A 23,097-nucleotide genomic window follows, 5' to 3' on the forward strand; every position below is an offset into this window, starting at 1 on the left:
AATTATACAATTTTCCATAGACACATTTTTTCAACCAGACATTCCAAAACAGTTTAAAGTAGAAGCTTTAGTTCCGCGATTATTAGATGGACAGCTATAATTTATTTTCGTATCTATTAGGTGGCTCGTCGAAAAAAAAGCTCTCCATAGCTAAAGTTATGGTTAGCTCCAAATTGTAGTTTTATAACAGTTTGATTTTTGAATCCGGTTGACCGGTCGTCCGAGAAAGAAATAATGTTTTCTAACATCACAGTTCTACCGCTTACAGGTCACAAACAGAATATAATAGAAAGCATTTGTATTATTACACTGTACATTATCAACCTTCATCATTTAAATTTTTCATATTACATTTGCTTATTTATTGTCAATCGCACACATCTGGTGAAGTGTCATAAAAACCAATTTGAAGTAGTTAGATTTTCCGAAACATTATATATTTAATTTTATACATCAAGCACGGTTAGCACGTTCGTTCACTCTATGTGTTTATGTTCTTATATCCGAATCGTAGTTTTAATTGGGATGAGCTATATTACGTATCTAAATTTTACCTTTTCTTTATTTCTTTACATTCTAATTAATATCCTTACTTATAACTAAACATTAATTTATTCATCCAATTCCCATATAACATCTACTCACTAATGCCTGTTTATATGTATCATATAACATACATTAAATGGTTCTCATGCTTCGCCATAATCGCTTCGAACGCATATATATATATATATATCACTGACTGTCGAACTGGTATCGGTATATGGGATTAAACAAACTTTAGGAATGTCGTGAGCGCATTCTAGCTTTGCAAACCACTTTCAATAAAATAAACACCAAAATCAAACTGATGCTGCAACGAGGTGCTCCCGAATAATCACATTTGTTCACGAAGAGCCACCAAATCCAACTTATACTTAGCCGAAGTATTTGTATCAAATTTGATTCAATCAACGTAAATTCTATAGGACACGTAACTCCTTCATTATTTCACTTCCGTTCGTCTCGTAGACAAATTATTCACTCGAAATCAAATACAAGACAAGACGTCTATTATCTTTCCAAATATTGACATAATCAATAAAAATTCGAACAATAAATTGCAAATTCCATCATCAGGGACTGCCGTTATCCTGGAGCCACGATAATCAACAACACCAAAATTATCCTGTAGTGCACCAAGGCGTTCTACATAAAGATGAATTGAATTCACCTTCTCAGTCGTTACCATCCTACCGATTGAATGATCCTGATGATGTGAGCGCGTCACTTGTGGATAATGCAGCCCTGAATCAAGCGTCTCCCAATAATTCAAATAGTAACAGTGTTTGGAATAATTCAAATCTCACGTATGCTGAGGTTGTTGCTGGTTTACGTCGTCATAATGAAATGCGATATCAACAACACTTGTTTGTTTCTGATTCACGTGAACAGATGCCTATTATATCGCATTCAGTCATTGCAGAACTAGATGTTGAAAACACTACTGAGAGCGCATCTGTTGATCCAAATAATGATAACAATCACATCAATCAAACTCAGAACAAAGGTATGACCGTAAATTCGACGAATAGAGTGAAACGCTTCAGAAAAACAAAACGTCGACGGAATTCTTTCGAAGAAGTCAAACCAGAAAAACATATAACCACAGATTCTCCATATAACCGCGATAATGTAAAGAGTGACAACTCTTATGGCAAAGTAGTCTTCAATGAAACAACTGTTGTTCACCAAAAACATCAAGATACACCAGTTGTAATGAAAAGACAGACTATGGTTAATCAAGGAAACAAAACATATGCTGATGTTCTTAAAGCAATGTCACATGGTCAGCCACTTCCCACACAAACATTTCGAAAAACAACAGCCGGCCAGTACCTTTCATCCGAAATATCGGGCGATTTATGTCGTTCTGACCAATTGAACATAACCCGTTTCGAATATGATTCACAATATTTGGAACCTCTCGAGTGCCATGGGAGAACTTTTGAATTTGCGGACATGCCTGTCAATGATACTGTCGAACCAACTGAGCAAAGTGAATCGCATGCAAATGAAAGATCTCAGTTCGAGCGCAATGCTAAGAAATCTCTCAAATCGAAAACCAAACAAACTTTAGCATCTTCTTCACCATCAGAAACAAATGTTGATAAAACTCGAGACTCGTCGGCATCTGCCGTTTTACCCATTGAAGAAGTTTGCAGTGGTTCAATGAAAATTAATAAAAAAGGAAGGAAAATAAAACCATCAGGTAAGAAGAATACGTTTTCAAGCGTTTCTAAACAAGAAGTGGTCGCGAAAGACGAATTAGAGCAGAAAATATCAAGTGCATGCAACGATAATTTGGCAGAAATGCCTGAAGTTGTATCAGTGAATGTTTCCCACGTGTTTCCTCTTGATGTGTCAAATGAAAAAAGTGCCCAACTTGGAAGCGAACCTGTTGCATCCGTAGTGAAAACAAGTATTTCAAATGTTCAGATTGATCGTAATGTGATATATCATAAAAAAGAACAAGTCGATGACATTCGTGAAAATATATCGAACACACCTGTTGTGAAAACTATCTCCATAAACTCCCAAAGACAAAGTAAACATAGAAACAAGAAGAGGACAAAACCAAAATGCTTGGATGAAATCAATCCCGATAGGGGTGAACATAACTCAAAAATTCATCCAAAAGATGAACATATTTTGTCATCCGATGGTCAAGATGGAATGTCTAAAGAACACAGAGCCACATCACTAGGCAGCCTTAGTGTTGAGGAACCTGAAACAGCGTCACAAGTTTTTCAGCCTCATGAAAAAATTGCATCTGTCAAATTGGAAGAACTATCTTCTCAGGCCAGCGATAACAATGAGGTTTTGACAACCACGCAAGATACCATGCTCAATAAGCAAACCGCAGTCAAAACTGAGAAGAAAGCAAAAAAGACTAAATGTGAAAAAATACGGAAATCGAATTCATCCAAAGTAATTGCCTTACTAGAATCAGAGAAAAAACAGTTTGAGAAAGAATCATCCGAAGTAGTACCCGCAAAAATACAAACCACAATAACAAAAGATCGAATAGATTCAATCATCGTTGGGATAAATTTTGAAAATCGACAAAGTATTTCACTAAACCCCGAGAAGGTAGATAATGAACCACATATTGCCAATGAAGATGAACCTTATGTTTCTATCGCTCCAGCAAGCCCAATTAAGGAGTTTAAAAGCAATCTCATATTCGAAGACTATGATTTCATGTCCTCCAATAACAACGATATAAAGCATTCAGAACATAAACATATAACAAAAACCCCAGTGCCAGACAACAACCACAACTCGCCATCTGATATGGATGTTAACAAAGTAAAAGAACCCAAGAGTATAAATGAACTTAATGCATCTACCCACGTTGAAGATAATAGTAACATTAATTTGGTGGGAGCATCAGACTCAACGATTCGAAGTTCCTTTAAAAAAGACGACATAAAGGAGAACGGTTCCAAGCAAATGGTGTTAATCAACAGCAATTGGCGTGACAACCGACAAAAAATTTCGATGATCACACATGAAGAATATTTATTAAAGCCAGTGTCTTACATGAGGCTGGAGCTCCCAATAATATCAGCAGAAAAAGTTTCTCCGAGTGATGATGAATTAAAGGTAATCAGCATGGAGCAAGATGAAACGGCGATTCACATAGAAGAAACAGCGAATCTAGACACATCATGTGACGATGAAATGCATGTTGCCTCAGAGATATCTGTGCTTGAATCAATTCCATCCGAATTATTACAGAATGAACCTCCAAGCATGTTCGTTGATCATCCAGAACAGAAAACTACGTTTGGATCAGTTGTAGCCAGTGTTGATGGATCTCCTCGAGTTTCGAATGTCACTCAAATCGATAAATTTACAGAGCAATCATCTTTTAGACAAGAATATAGCACAAAAATTTCGTCTGTGACATACAAAACTACTACTATATTATATGAAACATCAGGTATACAGCAAGAAATTGATGAATGTTACACAAAACCTCTTGTCCTTGATCAAACAATAGGACAAAACGAATATTTGCAAAAGACAATTTTACTATCTGACTTGTCAGTTGATTCAGTAGATCAATCATCAAATTCGGTTCAAATCAGTACGGATATCCATAAAACTGAAGATATTAGCACCATTCATTCACATGTTATCCGTGGAGAGGCTGTGGAACAAATTACGACCTCGGTGCAAAACGTTAATGCACCAGTAACGCTTACTGTTTCCTCTAACGATGAAAAAGTTGCAGATCAAAAGAAACAAAACGAATTAACGGATAAACAAGTATCTGTAATCGAGAGCTGCTTAGAGATTGTATCGCCTATTACCGATGAAGATGATAAGATTGTTTCAAAAGAAAAGGCTGAGGCTAAGTTCAATGCTGGAAGTGAACATCGTGAGTTGATATCAAAGTCGTCCAAGACTCCGTCTGAAACGAAAAGTGAAATTACTGACGGAGAACATCACCAAATACGTATGCATGAAGAAGCGATGAAGGGACAGAACCAATGCCTTATATCTGAAATAGGTTCAGAAAGTTTTATAAAACTACCATCAATATCGAGTGTCGAACCAGAATTTGGAAAAATCATGGATCAGACTGTGGAGCATATATCATCGGAAGAGTACACTTTGATACAGACATCTAATTTGTTGGAATACACTCATAAACAATCTGACAATGAAAAACCGAAAATATTAACAAATGAAGCAGCCGATGCAGTAGATCAACGGATTATTACGCCTGACGATAAAAAGGTTATAGATGATGAAAGCATATCAATAATGAAACAACATGAACCAGTAAAGCATGATGCTAATACTCCGTTAGAATCTATGGATAAATACGGATCTGTGATCGAAAGCTCCTTTGAGATTGTGCCACCAATCACTGTTAATGATGATAACATTGATGTGAAAGAAACTACTGAACTTACGCTCAATACTGTGCCCCAAGTGATCGAAAATTATGAAGTAATAACAAAGTCGCCAGAGTGTCCATCTGATACTACAGATAATCTTACTGACGAGGAACATTACTTCCTACGTATACGAGAAGAAGTGATAAAGAAAGAGAAACAACGCCTTATATCTGATAAAAAATCAGAAAGCATTATGGAAATAACATCCATTTCGAGCATCGAACCCAAATTTGAACAATACATGGATCAAACTGTTCAGGATGGAACTTCGGTAGAACACATTTTGTTACGGACGAGTAATGAATCCATCTGTCGTGATAAAGATTTGCTGGAAACCACTCATAAGCAATCTAGCGATGATAGTCCGGAAATATTAACAAACGAAAGAGCTGAACAAGGTATGGCATTGGTGCTAAACGTTGATGGAACAGTTTCGTCTGTCGACAAAAAGACTATAGATGAAAAATGCATGCCAATATTGAAACAAAATGAATCTGTAAAACAGGATTCTACGACTTCTTTGGAATTGATGGATAAAAACAGATCAGTAAACGAAAGCTGCTTTGAGATTACAACACCAATCATCATTGGTAATGATGATAACATCGATTTGAAGGAAAACACCGAACTCCTGTTCAATACTGTGTCGGTGGTGATCGAACATTCTGAAATAATAAAAGAATCGACAGAGTCTCCATCGGATACTACGGGTAATCTGATACCAGATACTAAAGATAATCTTACTGACGAAGAACATTATCTCCTACGTATGCGGGAAGAAGCGATAAAGGAAGAAAAACAACGCCTCATATCTGATGTAAATTCAGAAAACATTATGGAAATAACATCGATTTCAAGTATCGAATCCAAATTTGAACAACACATGGATCAAACTGTTCAGGATGTAACTCCGGAAGAACACATTTTGTCACAGACGAGTGATGAATTCATCTGTCGCGATAAAGATTTGTTGGAAACCACTCAAATGCAATCTGGCGATGATAATACGGCTAATTCGGTTTATGAAACAGACGATAAAAATACTGAAAATGAAGAATGCTTGCCAATATTGAAACAAAATGAACCAGTAAAACAGCATACTACGACTTCGTTAGAATTGATGGATAAATATGGATCTGTAAACGAAGGCAGCTTCGAGATTGTAATACCAATCACTGGTAATGATGATAACATCTATGTGAAGGAAAACACTGTACCTATGCTCAACACTGTGTCCCAAGTGCTCACACATACTGAATTAATAACAAAGTTGACAGACTCTTCGTCTGATACTACAGGTAATCTGATCTCAGATACTACAGAAAATCTTACTGACGAAGAACATTACCTCACACATATGCGAGAAGAAGCGATAAAGGAAGAAACACAACGCCCCATATTTGATTCCGAAGGTAATATGGAAATAACATCGATTTCGAGTGTTGAACCCACATTTGAACAATATATAGATCAGACTGTTCCAGACATTACACTGAAAGAACACGTTTCGTTACAAAAGAATAATGAATCAGTTGTTCATAATAAAAATTTGTTGGAAAATATTCAGAAGCAATCTGGCGATCATACTTCGGAAATATTAAAAAATGAAGCAGCCGAACAAGATGATGCAATAGATCAGCGGATTATTTCGCCTGACGATAAAAAGGCTATAGATTATGAAAGCATATCAATAATGAAACAACATGAACCAGTAAAACAGGATGCTACTACTCCGTTAGAATCTATGGACAAATACGGAGCTGTAATCAAAAGCTCCTTTGAGAGTGTACCACCAATCACTGTTAATAATGATAACATCGTTATGAAGGAAACCACTGAACTTACGCTCAATACTGTGTCCCAAGTGATCGAACATTATGAAGTAATAACAAAGTCGACAGAGACTCCATCAGGTAACCTGATAACAGATACTACAGATAATCTTACAGATGAAGAACATTACATCATACGTATGCGGGAAGAAGCAATAAAGGATGAGAACCAACACCTTATACCTGATATACAATCAGAAAGCAATATGGAAATAAAATCCATTTCAAGCATCGAACACAAATTAGAACAAAAGATGGATCAGACTGTTCAGAATGTAACATCGGAAGAACGAATTTTGTTAATTACGAGTAATGAATCGCTTGGTCGTGATAAAGATTTGCTGGAAACCACTCATAAGCAATCTGTCGATGATAATCCGGACATGATAACAAATGAAGCAACCGTACAAGGTACGGTATTGGTGCTGAATGTTGATGGAACAGATCAACGGATTATTTCGCCTGACGATAAAAATACTATGGATGAAGAATGCATGTCAATATTGGAACAAGATGAACCAGTTAAACAGGAAACTACTACTTCGTTGGAATTGATGGATAAATCCGGATCTCTAATCAAAAGTTGCTTAGAGATTACACCACCAATCACTAATGTTGAAAACATCGATGTGAAGGAAACCACTGAACTTACGCTCAATACTGTGTCCCAAGTGAACGAACATTATGAAGTAATAACAAAGTCGACAGAGACACCATCAGGTAACCTGATAAAAGATACTACAGATAATCTTACAGACGAAGAACATTGTATCATACGTGTGCGAGAAGAAGGGATAAAGGAAGAGAAGCAACATCTTATACTTGATATAAAACCAGAAAGCATCATGGAAATAACATCGATTTCAAGTATCGAACCCAAATTTGAACAATACATGGATCAGACTGTTCAGGATGTAACACCGGAAGAACACATTTTGTTACGGACGAGTAATGAATCCATCTGTCGTGATGAAGATTTGTTGGAAACCACTCATAAGCAATCTGGCGATGATAAGCCGGAAATACTAACTAAGGAAGCAGCTGAACAAGGTATGATATTGGTGCTGAACGTTGATAGAACAGTTTCGTCTGACGATAAAAAGACTCTAGATGAAGAATACATGCCTGTAAAACAGGATTATGCAACATCATTGGAATCATTGGGCAAATATGGATCTGTAATTAAAAGCAGCTTTGATATTGTACCACTTATTACCGAGAATGATGATAACACTAATTCGAAAAAAGAGGTTGAGGCACCATCGACAACGACTTCGTCTGATCCAAGAAGTAGTATTACTGACGTGGAACATTATCTCATGCGTATGCGGGAAGAAGCGACGAAAGAAGAGAACCAATGCATTATATCTAATATAAGTTCAAAAAGCATTGAAGAAGTACCATCGATGTTAAGTATTGAACCGCAATTTGAACAATACCCGAATGTTGAACATGTGACACCGGGAGAACAAATTTTGATACAGACGCCTAACGAATCAAATCGCAAAACAAATTTGGAACTCTCGGATAATGCTAGTAAAAATTCTGGCGATGATCGTCCAGAAATATTGACAAATGAAACAATTGAACAAGGAATGGTATTGGTGTTGGATGTTCATGCAACAGATAAGCGGACTATGTTGTCTGATGAGGAAAAGTCTGGAGTTGAAGGTTGTTTGCCAATATTGGAACAAAAGAAATCTGGAAGACAGGATACTACCACTGCGTCGGAATTATTGGGTAAACAGGGACCTGGATCCAAAAGTTGCTTCGAGATTGCACCACCTAATACTGATAGAGACAATAATGTCGGTATAGAAGAAAAGGTTGAATATACAATCAATACTGTGCCCCAAGAAATCGAAGATTCTGAAGTAATAGAAAAATCGACAAAATCCTTGCCTGATACAGTAACAAATCTTACTGACGAAGAAGAATATCTCACACGTATGCGGGAGGAATCGATAAAAGAAGAGGAACAGAGTCTTGTGCATGATATCAGTTCTGAAAATATTTTAGAGGAACCATTGATGTCAAATATCGAACCGAAATTAAAACAATATATTAATCAGGCTACTGCGTGTATTGATTTAGATGTAACTCCAGAAGAGTACGTCTTGACGCAAATGCGTGACGAATCAATACATCGGGATGAACATTCTGTCGAAAATACAACTAAACAAGTGGACGTTGATCATCTTGAAATATCTACAATTCATAGGGTGGGTTACACAGAAATTATCGAACCAACATCGACATACGATGAATCAGCTAAACTAAAAGAGGAAAATAAAACGGGTCTGGGATTGGATGCACAGTCATTTGAAACTGCAACAGCATACACAAAAATAATCTCATCAATAGATTTCGAAGTATCACAAGAAAGTGAGGAAAGTGAGCTAGGTTATTGTACTGATGCGCAGGAACCCGATAAGGTGAATGTTTCGAATTTAGTGCAGAATGAACCAACGGAACAAGATTGCTTTACATCGGAGGATCTGGCAGAGAAATCATTGGAATCGTTTGAATTCACCGACAATTCTAAAGCCGAGCATATCGTGTACATAGAACAAACTACTGAGGACATAATCAATTCTGAACCAATCAGTAGTGATTCGATGAAACGTGATCCACACTTAACACAGTTAACGATTGATCAATATATGGAAGTTGGTTTGATAACGGATCCAAAGTATAAGTCTGAAATACAACATTTGTTGGCACAGAGTCGAGAAACATTCGTAAACGAGAAAAAAGTTAACATGGAGGCAACATTGGATTTCACGGATTCTACACAAGTTATATTCGAAGAATATGACGATGAAAGTGTATCGGGTAAAATAACAACGGGAGAGTCTATTGATATCAACACTTCCACACGAACAATTATAGCTGATAAAGAGATCGATTCAACAAAAATTGATACAGCGTGCACAGATTCAAACAAAACAAACAAAAACGAAAATTATAAACAATTCAAACCGGCGGGAGATATGTTTGTGTCGGATGAGACTGTCGACGGAAAACTATTTTCGGATGACGTACAAATATTGGATGAGGAGTTTGTCCTAATTGAAATGCAAAATGAATCGAGAAGAAAAGGAAAAGATTCGTTGGCGAGTACACAAGAAACAAAAATTGTTGAAGAAAGAACAATTACCGGATCCTTCATTGAAAACAAACCAACATCTGTTACGGTTAGTGTTGACGATGGCGTGAAACAAGGTCAAGGATTTGAACACGAAAAAACATTTGTATCAACAGAGGATTGTACAAACCAGGCTATGGAGCAAGAAATTGGTGTGATTGATATCTCATCCTCGATTGATGTGAATATTTCTAATGAAGAATTTGTGTTAAAACAAAAAAATCGTAGCACACATGAAGATGAGACAACTACAGATCAACTCAATCCGACATCATCAGCAGATCATAATCGAGAAATGAGTTCCAATGAATTATCTGTCGACAAAAATTTGATTGACGCTACTGAAACGAGTAATTCATTTAACCTACCTGATGGAAAACAGAAAAATCATACAGAACCATCTGATGCACCACCACTTCTAGACGCAGACATTGATTGCGATTCTGGTTCATTATCCACAAACAAACAAAAACTCGAATGCTTTACGGGATCCAAACAAGATGATTTGCATACAAACATTGAAGTATTAGTAGTAAGCGCATCTTCTGGCGAAGAAGATATCACCAAAGAAGAATACGTTCTTATAAACATGCGAGATAAACCTATAGGGCAGAATCAAGATGACAAAGAAAATGTATTACGTGAAGAAGAACCTGAAGTGAGCATCGGGCAAGGTCATCCATCCTCTCACACCAAGACTACGGATGAGGAATATGTGCTGATACAAATGCAACATGAATTCATGGATATAGATCAACCAACGTTACACCCTACTCTGGAAATTTCATTGTTAACTTCGGAAGAACATCTGGTGACAGACAATTCTGCTTCAGAGCAAGAACAATCACGTCTTGTATTTGAACCGAATTCAGAAGAGAAAGAAGTCATTACGCCTGGGAACGAAACGTCATCAATACAAGCCAACGAATCGGTGGAAACTCTGGAGGAGGACATTACAGAACTAATAGATACGCAGATAACTGATGAAGAATTTACTTTAATTCAAATGCGAAATGAAACGGAAAATCAAGATGATACAGCTTCGAACAAAAATAAAGAACAAAAATCAAGCGAAGTAGATTTGGTTCGATACCCTTCGCAGATGGTCGAAGCAAGTATAGAGGTACGTGGAGGTCAGAAAATGGATGATACGTCAACTGAACAACTTTCCGACATAATGGGCAGGATTGCAGACAAACAAGAAATTGATGCGAAACCAAACATTGCAGATCTGGTCGTAGATGTCGTAGGAATAATCGATGGGGAGAACGATTTATTACAAAACCAGAGTGAATTGGAAACAACCCTTCCGTCCAAATCAAAGGAACTAGATAGCAAACAAAATTCTGAAGAGTTACTTGAATTACCAGTTTACGCTACGCATGAAATCGTTGAAAACTTGGATACAAAGGCTTATAATCAAGTTGACATGCCTTACAACTATGGAATGTATCGAGATGCTGAGCTGTTATTTTTCGAACACTTGTCATCTGTTGATAATCAAGGTATGCCAATGATACTACACGTCGATTTAACAGAAACAGCAGAGTCAGTTTGTCCAGGAAATGAAAACGACGTAAAGTTAGTGACAGAGAAACCAGAAAAGTCTACTAATAACAATTCTGACGCATACGCGTTGTTGAAAATGAGGGAATCTGCACATTTGCCAGATGCTGATAGGGAATACTACGAATTAGAGTCAAAAACCACTCTCGAAACTATGTCATCAACATTTCAAAATAGCGAATCAGAAAATGTTTTAATGTCGAACGTAAAGAATCCAGACGATAAAACCAAACTTCTCTCCTCCCAAACTTCGTTTGTGGATGATGGTGTGTTGGTGGGCGAGTCTGTAATATACACACAATCCACTGACAACAAACAGGAAAAGAACACACAATTTACTCAATCTTCAATTTCCGGAAATTATGCACAGCAGCAAGTTGTTCTCGAGTGTAAAAAGTCTATCGAAACTACAGAAGAAGCTATTAAAGAGCAGCAAACTGATAGTAAAAGTTCAATCTCTTATGAACGTGCTGCATTGCCTCACGTATTAGACTTCGATAAATTGATTGATGCTAGTAAAACTTTAATTGAATTGGAAAAAAGTCATGATTGCGAGACGTACATTAAAAATAAACAAATGAAATCCTTCAAGCGAATTACCGATGCTAATGAAGCAGCAAAGCAAGAATATTTAGAAAAGAAAGCAAAAAGATTACAAAAACGAAAGCTCAAAGATGGCTGTGAAATCACGAAACTTGACCAAGAACCGCATTCATTCAGTATGAAGGAATATGTAGAAGTCGACAAAAGCACGAAGATCCATGTTCCTTCGGAAATTCCCGGAAAGATACTTTTATATTCAGAAGTCGTAGCTATGAACAACAAACGCACAGATGCTGAACTAAATAAGACAACCCACGATGTAGATAGTTCACCGCAGTTAAGCGTTTCGTCCTCTCAATTAATTGTTCATGGTTCTGGAAAAGTTATGGACCATAGTTCAACTCTGCCAGCACAAGACGGAAAGACTATATTGCTCGAAAAAGAAACAAGGTGTCGAAGTGAAGAACCAAAGACAGAGGGAAGTCAACAAAACGTGTACCCAGTCAGTACTGGGCCAATTCAACTCGCTGATACCATGTCTCAAACTGAAAACACATTGACTATCGAAAATTCCTCAATTGAAAGTAATGACTTTGAAAGGCTGCAGCCAGTTAGTGAAATTGTATTACTTAGTGGTTCAAGTGTAGATGCTGAATTAAGCGCTGAAGCAATCGCTCCTTCAAAAACGACATTCAATGAAAAGCCAACATCAACATCACATACCACCACAGAAAACTTGTTCCCACCCTCGTATGATTCGCAAGATCGATGTCTGTTGCACGAAATAAAGAAATCCAATCTCGAATTCCCGGAACCTCATACTGGGAACAAAACTGATATTAATGATCAAGTTCAATCATCAAAGTCAATATGCGCTGATGAAAAAATTGATACACATGTCAATAATTTGGACCGCCTACACAATTTATTGCAAGAAAAATGTTTTTATAATAAATCGGTTTATGTTGACGCGGAGAGTTTTTATCACACATGCAACACACAAGTTGGTGCATCACTTGAGCAGGTCATGGTTACTGAGGATTTGATGAATATCAGGTTAGAGGATAATCGAGAAAAATCAGATAATCTTATGTCAGAAATACATAAAGAGTTGTTAGTTTCTGAAATAACAGATCTAGATACCGAGACAAAATTCCAAACATCATCGAAATATGTGATTAACGTGGCTAGTAATCTCGAGGAGTCCATTCAAGGTATCCAAGAAGGGAATGTGCGCATCGTAGCAGGACCATTACTGTTTTCCGAAGATTCACAAGACCACAAAAGTGAATTAGACCTGATCATTACTGGAAGCAGAACGCTCGCTCCGTTACAAGTGGAAAGTCGTGAATCAGTTGATTATCATAATGCTGAAACCAACGAGAAAATACCAAAATCGAGCACCGAGTGCGAAGCGTTAAGTGCCAGTGATTTAACTCAAACAACGAATATTAGTATAATTGTTGATATGAAAACTGATGCACCAATTGATCGTTCTGAACATTTGCTTAATTTGTTACAAGAAAAATGTTTATATGATAAACCCACTTTGTATGACGCAGAAAGTTTGTATCATAAATGCCAATATGAGAAGTTTTCTTCTGATGTTCCTTCACATGTTCATGAATCGGATGAAGAAAAATTGAAAAATATTACCCGTAATGCCTTACGCGATTCTAAGGATACATGCGAAAAAACGATAGTTACCGAAGATATATTGAAGCTGGGTAGTACACAAAATCAGTCAAGTGAAAAATCAGAGTTAGGATTGAAAATGAGTAATCACAGTCTCAGTCAAGACATTCTCGAAGAGAAACTAACTATAATGGAAGAGAAGAATGCAACTTCTAGAAATACCGTTTTCGATAAGCCCCATATAGAAAGTTATGTATCAGTTGATGGTATTTCACATCTATCTGAAATCCAAGAACAGCATCAATACACTGAATCATACGCTGCAAAGCAAGAACCAATTGCTGTGCGTGAAAAAATCATGAAAGCCATTGAATCAGATCAGAGCTGTTTAACTAAACATTACGAATATCTACTAAATTTGTTGCAAGATAAATGTTTTTATGACAAACCTATTTTGGATGACGCAGAGCGTCTTTATCACAAATATTCGCGGCTAGTTGTTCATTCGAATATTGTTGAGTCGCCAGACGAGTCCAAGAATAATACGCAAGATAACAAAGATTATCGTGTTAGTTCCATCGTTTCCGAAGATATTCTAAAACAAGATAGATCGATAATCACTAGTGAAGAGCTTTCAAAACAAACAACTGAGTTAGCCCATGTTGCCATAAGTAATCCATCTGTAACTGATCTTACAACTACTGACGTTGATCCAAAAGTAATGGAAAGCCTGCTGGAACCAATTGAAGACATGCAACAGAAGAGTATGTCCATCACAAAACACCAACCGCAATCATCTGATGATTCACAAGAGCAGTGCCTTGTACAAAACATCAGTAAGGCGAATCTTTCATCGGTGCCCGTAAATCAGGATCGAGATCAATATTCCCGTTTCGATCTAGAAACACCAGAATCCGTGACTAATGAACTGATAACTGAAGATGAACCACAAGTTTGTTCGTTTGACAAATTTACTCTCGATGGCGTAGATAGTTCACCTGTTATTCGCTCCTATGCGCCTGAATCTATTCTCGAAAGTCGAGAAAATACCAAATTATTGGAAGCTGACGAGGATGATTCGAAGAATCAATGTGATTTACATAAAACTGTTACCGATATTACCTCATGCAGTGATGAACCAGCAGTTAGGCAGCTACAACCAGCAACTAACAATATACTAACAGAATTTACAAACACACGTCACTTCCCCGTCATGCATTCTATTTGTCCCGAACCACAATGTGTGCCCAATATCTTCCACGATCCTGTCCCATTTGATTCGCTAGGTTCAACGAGCAACGTAGTACTATGTAATCCTAGAGAAAATGTGGCTGATAGCACTATAAGTAAACAGGTGACGTTGGTTTCAATTATTTATCTTTTTTATAGTTTTTATTTTATTTTGTTTTCTGCATAGTAGTATGGATAGTAAGCATTCGTACACATCATCACAGTAATAATGCACGGCTTTAAAAATCACTTATGCTGTTTCATCCAACCAAATGAATATTTTTTGTCGCTTTTATTTTTCTTGATAATGACTTATATATATATATATATATATATATATATATATATATATATATATATATATATATATATATATATATATATATATATATATATATATATCTGTTACATAGTGGAAACCCTCCAAAACAGTAAAAATTTATCGGAATCATGAAAGCATGCTATCGAACACATCATGCATTGGACCATACACAATCGATAAATTATGTTGTTCAGATTACAATTTACGATAAAATATACTACGGTTATTTCCTTCTAGATACTAGATACTACAACATTCATAAAGGACCCCGAATCCAGATAAAATTATCGTTTCACAATATTATTTTATGTGCAGAAAGAAATGTGTTCGAAGTTATTGTAATCAATCATCTGAATGATGTGTTATTCGCATAAGTAAAATTGAATATTTGATACTTTTAACATATTTGCAGAACAGAACTGAATAATCAATTCGTTACGTGTTAAATTTTACTTGTGATAATCGAATTGTGCAGAGTGAATGTGAAATGAAACTTGCTGATTTTGAAATTGAATCAAAATTGCCCATACATTGCGTTCGACGATCTCGCATGATTCGATCAACTCTTCCCAGCATATCGACAGTTAAGTCGAGAACAGGTTGACAAATGATTTAAAAGAGCGTTTTTTGATTCATGAAGCAATCAACTGCCGACCAGGAATGCGACCAGAGACCGTACAATAGTGAATGTTCTCGTTTATTTCATCATACTTACTAAACCACGTGTAGAAAAAACTTCGCTCCATCTTTGCACAAATTCATTCGAATCAGCAAGTTCCGCTAACTTACGCTATACTTCATGAATGTATTCTAATTTTGCATTTTTGCACAATTGGTAATGAATCCTTAATTTATTGTTGTGTAAAATTGTGATGTTTTTCTTCATCTGTCAAAGGTGTAAAATATTCGATTTTTTATGATTCCGGTATAATCCTTAATCATTGATATATTGGTGATCATGTTCATGTTATGCATGTTTGTTATTGATAATTCACCGCGAAACATATTACTAAAGTTATCTTCATGACGTTATACAGACACAAATCGGCAGCGTGGAAGACATGTTGGATGCGCTATTATCAGCTGAGATGAAGATGAATAATTTGCCATATGATAACGTTAACGATATGATCAAAGGATTGCAGGTTTGTTCATGTAATCGAATAGTAGGAAGTTGTTTTATAACACATGTATGATTACTCTCAGGTTCTAATAGAGAAACTCGCCGAATACAGGCAACAAAATTATGAAATTTCAATGATGCTTCCACAAAACGCTGACGCTAAGGTGAGGGAGTCAATCCGTCAAATTGATAATAGGATAGACTTTTTAAGACAACGCGCTAACGATGGTCTGGAAAAAATACAGGTAAAACGCGCCCCACGAGTTCATTGCAACAGTAACTCTAATTAAAATTTTTTGTTTTACAGCAAACATTGAAAGCTAGAGAACAACGGAAAAGAGAAATTCACAATTATATACTATTGTTGGAGGAAATTGAAATTTGGTTATCCAATACTTCAATTCAACTCACAGACATTCAAGAGAATACATCAGAACAAAGTTTGCTAGAAATGCTAGATCAAAATAAAATAATATTGGCGGATCTCAATAACAGGCTGTTTCAGTCCGAATTGATTTATCGGGAAACAAAAGATTATCTTGATTACGTTGATGTACAAGAGAAAACACAAGCATTACGTGATGGTCTAGGAACATTGACTCGAACGATCAAAGAAAAGGCATTGATTCTGAATAATAACATCCAACAAATAAGTGATATTCTGGATCCTAGTATCAATCTGAAAGTGGACAATGAAATGCAAACCAGTCCACCAAGTTCGATTGGGATGGTAGAGCCCGTGGTAACAACTCACCAAGATATTTCCTCCCAGACGCAGCCGGATCGCCCCACTGATAACATCCTCATAATACAATCTGTAGCAAATGGAAAAGAAACTGTTCATATATCAAATGTTTGCAGAACGTCATTTGTTAATACAACAGAAGATGTCATCGTGGAGGCTAAATATACACAACCATCTCCTGGAGACAGCAGAAAAACTTCGGAGCTTCTCCTAAAAAATATACCAACTTATTTCGAAACGACGTTTGTTGAACCGGATGATAGTACTACCGAAATAGTTGTTGAAAAAGATGGGTCTAAAAAAATCATTCTTACAAAATCCGTGCATCATATAGAGTCTATCGATCCGTGTGAGTCCACGAAAGCATCGATAATTGCAACGATTGAACCAGAACCTCTATCCGTCGTTATTGAGAGTAAAGCTTTGGAAGTACAAAGCGAACCAATTCCTACGTGCGATACACTTGAGGCAGAGAACGTTGTCGGAGACATTTTGGAAGATCTTAAACAACAGGTGATTATCAGATCAGAAAACGAAAAAGTAGAAGACTCTCAGGTATTAGGATCGCTTGCACAAAAAGTAGATTTGGTTGCTTCCATTGTTGTTGATTCACAACCTAGTACTGTATTTAGCACGCAAACAACATCCTCCACTAACGAGAACCTTACAGACAACAGATCCTCCCCGCTTAAAGTAATAAACGACGAACCTATTATGAACATAAGTGAAGTGTGGCCCCCGGAGGAAATCGTGCTTCCAGAAGAAAACATACCAATAACGAAAACATCAATCTTTCCACCCGAGTCGATTGCTGCTGCTGAGTCTACAACTCAACCGGGACTTGGTGGAGACATATGGCCTACCAATTTGGAAACGGGATCAAGCTACATCGAAATTGAACCACAATTTCCACCACAATCACCTCAAGAAGTTGAAGATTATACACCCACGGATACAGTTCCGACAATGCCTACTACTCAAATAGACTCACCATCCCAGCAAGAAACTACGCACGTCGGAGAACTGCCTGATAAGAAATATATTCCACCTTCTACTGTCAGCCCTTGTGATAACCAGTTATCGATACAGCCATCCGTAGAAGTCTCAACTGAACAAGTAGTGCTCGATACTATATTGATTGCAGAAAAGTCTGAAGAACAAATCGAAGTGCCTGCAGTAAATATCATCGAAACGGTTGTGCATATCGATCAACCAACACAGGAGTTATCGATACAGCCTTCCGTAGAACACTCAACCGAAGAAGTAGTGCTCGAAACTACATTGATTGTAGAAAAGTCTGAAGAACAAATCAATGTGCCTGCAGAAAATATCATCGAAACGGTTGTGCATATCGATCAACCAACACAGGTGTTATCGATACAGCCTTCCGTAGAACACTCAACCGTAGAAGTAGTGCTCGAAACTACATTGATTGTAGAAAAGTTTGAAGAACAAATCAAAGTGCCTGCAGAAGACAATATCGAAAAGGTTGAGGCTATCGATCAACCAACAGTGGAAGAACACGAGGTGGTTGCAATTGATGAATGTGATACATCGAAAGATCTGGAAGAGAACTTGACGTCTGTCGAAAAACCTGGTTCAACAGAACCTCAAGATATGATAGCTCAACAAGTGAGTGAAATGACAAGGATAGACGATGATATGGAAAAACAAGATGAGCAGGTATTGCCACATATTGATCTTTCCATGGACACAGATCAAAATGTTGTGGAGGAAGAGGAGACTGGATCCGAGAATAAACTTGAAGTTCAAGTTTCTTCATCGAAAGATTCTCAAGGGCTAGTTCAGTTGAGTGTGAACATAGACCCATCCGATACTAAGAAAGTCAGTGTGCGTCTCATTGAACTTCCAGCTCCCGACATAACGATAGCAAAGGAAGAAACTGAACCTTCAATAATTATGATCGCTGCACCATCTGAAGAAGTGTTAGCTGATCTAAGGGCTATCGAGGTTGATAAAGGTTATGAAGCAGATAAAACTACGGTAGAGGGCGACTCAGAGAAAGACGACGTACAGAAGAAAAAGAAACGCAAAAAGAAGAAACCAAAGTTTGATGCAGACAAAGCGATCAATACTGATATAACTGAACCGTTTATTGGGGTACCGGTCGTTGATCAACAGGAAGAAAATTTATCACATAAGCTTGAAACCAAAATGGATTCGTTGGAATCTTGTCGGAGTTTCACTGAAGCTGATCAAAAAGTAGTGCATACAGTGAATGTGCTTCAAGAAAGCGTTATCGAGCCCGACGAAATACTGGAAACAATCGAACAAAAAATCATTGTATCGACAGGAGTTTTTGAAGCAGTGTACGTCGAAGATGCCCATCAGCAGACGACACCTGTGCCAATTGAACCATCGGAAGATGAAATTGATCGCGAGATTGAGCGAATAACATCTGAAAAATTAATGGTACCCATTGACGTAGGACAGAAATCTATGCAAACATCACCTGTACCCGAGATTTTGAAAACATCACATCAAACATCACCAATTCAACCACATATTGACGACTATAACACGAAAGAGGTGCAAACCGTGGTAAAATCATTTGATATTGACACACAAACTGTTGATGAGATGAAACATGATCAGAAAGAACAAGAGATTCAAACTGAAACGTTCACCGACAACATTACCACGAATGTTATCAGTCTGGAAGATACTGCTAATCAGACCATCACTATTGACATGACTGAATCAGATATGCAAACTGTGGAAGATGTTGAAGGAATAGTTGCACCGATTATTCGAGAAATTGTTTGTACTTCAATTGACCGTGATGTTGTATACGAACCCCGGTCGATTCAAACAAGCCCAAGTATTGCGCTCATGGAAGACCAGCTGCATCCTGATTTAATCGTTCGAAATGAAGGTGTACAAACTATCGAGATTAATGTTTTCGATGCACAAGTTGGAACGGAAAATATAGTTAAGGATGGTTCCACATCTCCTCAGCAACAACAATTCATTGCGAAAATTGATGTTCAGACTAGTCCCATAGTTCAAGATGTGCTAACTCAGACTAACAGTGTTCTTACATCTGATTCCCAAGCGCAAACAACTCAGTCGATTGATACGAGTGAAACTGTCTTAATAGACACGACGAAGCCTACCATTGAGATAAAATCTTCGTATGAAGATGATAATCAAAATAAGAAGAAAAAGAAGGAGAAGAAAAAGAAGAAAGATAAATCAATGCCCATTGAAGTAGAAGTGCACACACAATTGTTTATGCCAGGAAGCAGCAGAGAAATCGAACAAGTGACGTTAACGAAAAATGTAATGACGGAAAATGTTATCGATGGGAAAAATAATCTAGATCTGCACATTCAATTTGAAATTGAAACTCCAAAGACATATTGCATATTAAATGACGTGATACCCGATGATAAGTCATGGACGATAAGCTTGTCCAATTACTTTTCGATTGTGAAATCACAAAGAAACTTTGCCGAAAATCAAATAGTTCCTTGGAATGAGATGACGAAAATGATGCACAAACTAGATTCTTCAAGTGATGGCAAACCAACACAATGTACTACAATAGATATTTCATCAATTCAAGATGAGGATGAAAGTGATGCTCTTGGGTTGGAAGGAGTTACGGAGCTTGTACAATCTCACACCAACGATGTTAAATTTCAACACAGAATTTTATTTGATGTACTAGAAAACATAAACAAACACATAGAGGACATTTCATGTATAAAGTATCCCTCCAACTCAAATGACCCGAATCGCATGCGATTGTATCGTATCTACATAATCAGACTGACTTACATACGGAAACATTTGAACAGTATAATTTCATATATATCTGATAATAACATTGATCAAAGCCAAGATATATTGAAATGTTATGAACACACGCGAAAATGTGTCGATATGAACATCGATACTATCTCTTTACTAGAACGAAATGAGCAGACAAAAGAATCCGAAATTAATGACGTTGTGGAATCAATCCGCTATATCAATCTGCAGCTCAGTTGTGCAGACGAAAATCTTTCTAATGTCGTCCAGAATGAAAATTTGTCCATTGCTGAGAAATTGGCACATCTCAAAGACGTTGACGGAAAGAACAGTAAACTGTCCAAACAAATACAAATGATTTCTCATCAACTTCGGGAACAGAACTCAACGGATGATAATTTGGAGAACGATCTAGAAACTGCTGAGACAATCGTACATAAGCTGGAGAATAATATCATTGTAGAGCGCAACAAATTACACCAGCTAAGTAGCTTAGCGGAAGAATACGAGCAGACACTGCTAGAGTTCAAAGACATCACGGCTGCTGCTAAAGATTTTGTAGACAACAAAATTGTAACCAATAGTTTGGAGGATTTGCAAGAAGAAATGCAGCGGTATCGTAAATTTTTCGTCAATTTGAACCATTGTAAAATGATTTTGGAATCATTGGAATCAAATTTAGATTCGATAACTCGAAACAAACACGCTGAATTACATTCTGCGCTTTATAACGAAACCCGCACCATCTTGGAACGGGCCGTGGAGAGAGCTGGAAAGTTGGCGCAAGCAGCTTCTAAATGGACAATACTTGGAAAGGATATGCGCAATGAAATGCAATGGCTGCAGGTCGCTCAGCAACGTGTCCCAGATTTGAAAAATGTTTCATCCGAAGATTTTGAGCAATACATTACATTGTACGAATCGCTAAATCAAGACATTATTCATCATCATGCAAAAATGGTACAACATAATGAAGTCGCAAAGAAAATGCAAGAGTTGATTACCGCCCCAATTCTTGAAAAAGACAGCTATGAAGCACTTACAATAATTGTTCAGTTGAGAGAAGAGGTATCCCTGTATCTGAAGCTGTTAGGCAAATTCAAAACACACTGGAATAAATACAACTTTTGTGCAGATAAACTTGGAGACTGGATTTGCTCGAGTCAAAAAACCCTCAATGAAATAATAATACCTAAAAATTTAATCGACACACCAGTTGAAGACATGCGCACTTTCTGGGAGATGAAGGCTCAATATGAAGTTTTGAACAACAAAGTGTACAATCATGTTTGTGATTCTTTCGATCAAGCGTTATCTACGATTAGTATAAGCGATGAACAGTTGCAGCGTCAACTTCACGGACAGTTGTTGGAAAATTGGCTAGGGGTATCTTCCAACATATCCAACGTTCAGAAGCAAATATATGAATCGATGAAAACCGACACGACTCCACCTGCCGACAAAATTGCATTCATTGAGCAGGAGTTGTATGATATATCGACGATTTTCAACAAAATGAAAGGAGTATTGAAATCCCAAGAAGATCTTTACATTTATATTGAAAAAATGCAAATTCTTCGTACTCGCATTCATCTCATCGATTCGGAACTTGGGCAAACCGCGTTAGCGCTCGACTGCAACATTGAAAAAGTTGGTGAAATATTCGAAGTTTCTAGGAACTTGTCTCTACAGATTAATGAGGAACATGAATCAGCGGAGATCCTCTATAAGCGATTGGAGGATATAGAGAGTGGCATCAAAGAGCAAGAAAGAAAGTTGCAGGAAATTTCTAATGTACTTGATGAAAGTTATGCCAACTCCAACGGAAAGCGAAATGATGTTGAAAAATCTCTTGAAGCTTGTAAGTTATCCCAACTTAACTTGAGTGATTCATGGAATGAATTGATGCGGCTGAGACAAATGCTCCACACTTTGCCTATGAATTTGAAGGTTTCTGTATCACCACTACAAACGGAACGTGATTTATCCATGCTTCAAAATATCCATAATGATCTAGAACGTAAATGTGAGAATAATACGTCTCAGCTGAGAAATAGATTAGCACTGTGGAACAAATTTCACCATCAGCTTGAGATTATTCAAGAACATATACAAGAAACAGAATTCATGATGGAGCTGCTCCAGGTGCAAGAAAGCGCGGACTATAATCGTTTGCTGAAAGCAACCGAACGATTAGATGTAAGTTGTTACAAACAAATTG

The 23,097-nt window shown here is 37.1% G+C and overlaps 1 protein-coding gene across 8 annotated transcripts in view; it reads left to right on the top strand.

Moving 5' to 3' along the window:
• Positions 1–23,097, top strand: part of LOC129775585 (muscle-specific protein 300 kDa) — a 110,299-nt gene that overhangs the window by 81,574 nt on the left and 5,628 nt on the right. For 7 of the 8 annotated variants that reach the window (XM_055780479.1, XM_055780473.1, XM_055780477.1 and 4 more), the window contains 4 exons: positions 1,120–15,033; positions 16,269–16,376; positions 16,438–16,599; positions 16,662–23,075. In XM_055780479.1, coding sequence (XP_055636454.1) covers positions 1,120–15,033; positions 16,269–16,376; positions 16,438–16,599; positions 16,662–23,075 — 20,598 coding nt within the window. The remainder of the gene's footprint in view (positions 1–1,119; positions 15,034–16,268; positions 16,377–16,437; positions 16,600–16,661; positions 23,076–23,097) is intronic. The other variant, XM_055780481.1, reaches the window with a different exon arrangement.

Source organism: Toxorhynchites rutilus, chromosome 3 (genome assembly GCF_029784135.1).
Source record: "Toxorhynchites rutilus septentrionalis strain SRP chromosome 3, ASM2978413v1, whole genome shotgun sequence".
Taxonomy (NCBI): domain Eukaryota; kingdom Metazoa; phylum Arthropoda; class Insecta; order Diptera; family Culicidae; genus Toxorhynchites; species Toxorhynchites rutilus.